Source organism: Phytophthora parasitica (assembly GCF_000247585.1).
Source record: "Phytophthora parasitica INRA-310 unplaced genomic scaffold supercont2.2, whole genome shotgun sequence".
Classification (NCBI taxonomy): domain Eukaryota; phylum Oomycota; class Peronosporomycetes; order Peronosporales; family Peronosporaceae; genus Phytophthora; species Phytophthora nicotianae.
In genome coordinates this window covers 2712621-2716297 of record NW_008648988.1, presented here as the reverse complement: position 1 = coordinate 2716297, position 3677 = coordinate 2712621, and the positions used below count along the sequence as shown (strand labels likewise).

Genomic DNA, 3677 nt, shown 5'->3' with positions numbered 1-3677 from the left:
TTTTTTTATCTATCACCCAATTTATCTAAAACTACGCGATTTGACTTATTGCACTACTTTATTTGCGGTGCAGTTCAACCGCAGCAGCAGGAACAGCGCAAAAACTACTGGGCGTTGACCAGCGTGGCTGTGACTCTAGAGGGTCTACAAGCATGTAGTTGAGTTGCACATTGCAGAGATGTATGGTAGTAGCGTTTGTGGATGGATGCACCATACTTACATACGATTTCAAGGCTAGGTTGATCTAGTTGTAGATGAAGTTCAAGTGGGGTTGTTCTACTGCACTGGCCGTAAGCTAGAGCATGTCTAGTAGCTAAATGTAAATTACTTTTCCAGTTTCTAGTTTCCTGAGCAAGTTCCTCCTCCACGACAAGAAACTTGTTAAATTTTGCAGCGTGATTCCGTCTATGAACAACTTACGAGGGCTTGGTTGAATGTGCAGCAGTAAAAATTTCATGTATGTACTGAAAAATGGCCGAAATATCATTTTGTACCCGATCACATGGGATTATAATCCTTCCTGCAATCTGATTCGTTCTACTACCACCCCGGCTTGGCGACTTGAAGTTAGGGTATTGTGTTGCATGTCAAAGACGCGTTGGATTGACGGTTTTCAAGGAGTGTGAATCGATCTTATCTTTCTTATATAGTTTGCTTCCCATCGTGCCCGAACGTGATGTTGTCCATTGGCCCGATAGCACCTTGATAGAGCCTCAGAATTTAGGGTTCTACTAACAGGTACTATTATTGTTCTTAGTACATTCAAAACATGTACGCACGTGTCTGAATCTTTGATATCTATTTCTAGAAGTATTCGTTAGAAAAAGATGTATATCATATTCTGTTAGTGATACAGTCGTCTGCGACAATGAGGAGCAGCAGCATACATTGTCTAAAGACAATGATATAGTTGCTGGTGATGCTAGATCTCCTACTATTTTTCTTAGTCGACATCAATTATAGATAAAAGATTATGATTGCCCAATGATACGCTATCTTGGTATCGTTGTTGGAAGAGATGTTAATCATGTAGAGAGCTGTGATAGTGCCAAAACGGTTATTTCTGATGTCCATCAGTTCGAGCAGTAACTTGAATGTTGCTTTTTGTGTATTGCAAAACTGATACACTGTGAATTTGGTTAGAGCACCAATACCCCGAGTTTTATCGCGAAACATTGAATGTTAGTAATAGTCATATTTTATTCAAGTCGTGAACTCGAGGCTGCACGAAACAAGCACAGGAAGTTTACCCCCCCCCCCCTGTACGTCTGCGGTTCCAAGGAAGCTTAGAATTTTCAGTCAGTACATCTACGGGTCCAAACAAGTTCAGCAATTCTAGCCAGTGTGTGTACAGTATTGAGGATTTCCAGTCGCCAGTCTCCCAGCCAGCCACTAATATGACGGGGTTGAAATCGGATTGAGCCCAGCTCTTCATAACTGCACAAGCAACCAGTTTTGAAAAAGTGAAATGTGTGCTATTATATAATCGTTTCACATAATAAGCATTGCATTACAGTAATTTGGCTTTTGACCAATTATTGCAATAAGAGTTCTCACTTGGCCATTCTTGAAGAATGTCAATTGCTGTCGATCAGCACAAAGACCTACTTCGTTACAAATACGCATCCGAACATTTACTCAACACCTATGTTTAGCTAAACCTTGTAATTCAATACTAGCGTTTCCCGCAACGTTTGTCAACAATAAAAGGAAAACTTATAAATTAATTGCTAGAGGAAGTAGTAAACTTTAGAATAACTGGATCCCAATCCACTTCCAAGACAAGGAAACCAAGCAACTCAACCACCTCTTTTCCCGGGTCACGCGTATTATTTGCTTGCACGTGTGATTTGCCTACGCATCTACAGCAGTTATCCTGCGATATGTGTAGCGTATCGGCACCCCCCTGGTGTCAGGGACGTTAACCTAAGGAAGCGAGGATTTTTCGGCATTTTGGGTCCCTTCGGTCGCTCTGAGAGTTGTAGTCGTAGAAGGCCGACACTATCATTTTGACGAAGACGGCAAACGCGACAACAGTCTCGTCTACGTTTGCTTGCTTGAGCTGGTGAACACTGCTAAGGTAGCGACCACGACGGCAACGGAGACGAAATCAGGTTTGGAGAGCACGGCCGTGAAGAAAGAAATTAGTGTGGAGACCAAATTCGAGGAGGGTAATCGCACGGATATCCCCAGCATAACGATTGTGGACGCTGGTACTGCAACCGGCGAGTTGGTGTATACAGAGATATTTAGGTTGGAGTAGACCGACGGCACTAACAGTTTAGTTCTAGAGATTTCTGACCACCCAGGAGCTGGCGGTGTGTATGAACAGAAGAAGATGAAGCCCCATGGCCCGCTTGTTGCTTACAAAAGGCTTGCATTATAGCTTAATGTGATCAATCCTTCAAAGACCACGATTCGTTTGGTTTAGTATTTTTTGGGCAACACTGTTTTCTTCCGTGGAAAAAAGGTCTCGAACTAAATTCGATTCCAACTGACACCGCTTAACAGCGGTCGTGGTACTGACAGAAGAAATTGCTGGCGCTGATGGCGCCGACTTAGCCACACCCAAGCCATTTCCTTGCTGAGTGCTGGATCCTTGTTGCCACTGCTTGACCACCCAATGAGCGGGCCCTGCTTACATGGAATCCTTCCACATTTTAAAGATATGCTGCAAACCAGGCCACCGAAAAAATAATATCCGCGCAGTAATGACTTTATTGTTATCGGTCAATTATTTATTACGGGTTTTCATTTATTTCAGTGCAATTTACCATTGCTCCAATAATAGGTAATACAATATGTTAAAGGTCGAATTCACTGGCGACGAGGCTAACTCTGCTTGCAGCCAACGATTTCTTGGAGCTATGCTGCTCACAGCTCCTAGATGAAAGCACTTTCAAATACTCAAGATGGTTAACACCAAGGACATTTGCGCGTTCTTCTACGACGACCTCGGTTCGGGCTGCTACGCGTGCAGGGAGTGCGGTACTGCAAGGAAGCAGCAGGTTGGCAGTGGCTACTCCAATCTAATGTCACACATCACCACCAAGCACCCCCAGTACGAGGAGATGTACTCGGCGGCGACAAGCAGCGGCACCCTCCAGAGCTTTGGCTTTGTTTCCCAGGAGACAAACCACCGCTTCCAGTGGTTGCGGTGGTTTGTCGAGCGTAATCTGCCCATCTCCGAGGTCGACAACGACGTCTCGCGCTCGATGAGCAAGTGGCCACCCATCTCCTCCAAGGCGTTGAAGGCGTGCATGCATACGGTGGCCAAAAACGTGGGCGTCGTCATCGACCAGGAACTGGGTGTCTCGTTCGGCCTGATGTTCGATGGATGGTCTCACGGCTCTATGCACTACATTGGGCTCTACGGTGTCTACGACGTCATGGGGGCTCGGCGTGAGCGCCTGCTCTCGCTGTCACCTTTGGGAGAAGGAGGCCAAAGCGCTGAAGCGCACGTCGAGATGATCCGAACGGTGCTCGACGTTTACAACAAAACCACCGCCATGGTGGCTTTTATCGTCGGAGACAACTGCAACACCAACCAGAAGATTGCCACTCTCCTTGGCGTTCCTCTGGTTGGGTGTGCCAGCCATAGGTTTAATTTGGCCGTCAACCGCTTCCTCGCCAAGTACGAGCCTGAGCTAGCCTCGCTCAACAACCTCATGATCCAG

At 45.9% G+C, this 3677-nt stretch overlaps 2 protein-coding genes across 2 annotated transcripts; both read left to right on the top strand.

Annotated features, from left to right (window-relative positions):
• Positions 1 to 1397: 1397 nt before the first annotated feature.
• On the top strand, positions 1398 to 2588 carry PPTG_20995 (hypothetical protein; the record flags this gene model as incomplete). The annotated part of the gene is made up of 3 exons (XM_008894428.1): positions 1398 to 1405; positions 2038 to 2213; positions 2512 to 2588. The coding sequence occupies 3 exons, from the start codon at positions 1398 to 1400 to the stop codon at positions 2586 to 2588; spliced, it is 261 nt and encodes an 86-aa protein (XP_008892676.1).
• Positions 2589 to 2912: 324 nt separating this feature from the next.
• Positions 2913 to 3672, top strand: PPTG_02934 (hypothetical protein; the record flags this gene model as incomplete). The annotated part of the gene is made up of 2 exons (XM_008894270.1): positions 2913 to 3581; positions 3652 to 3672. 2 exons carry the CDS (start codon positions 2913 to 2915, stop codon positions 3670 to 3672), a joined length of 690 nt encoding a protein of 229 aa, XP_008892518.1.
• Between the last annotated feature and the right edge of the window lie 5 nt (positions 3673 to 3677).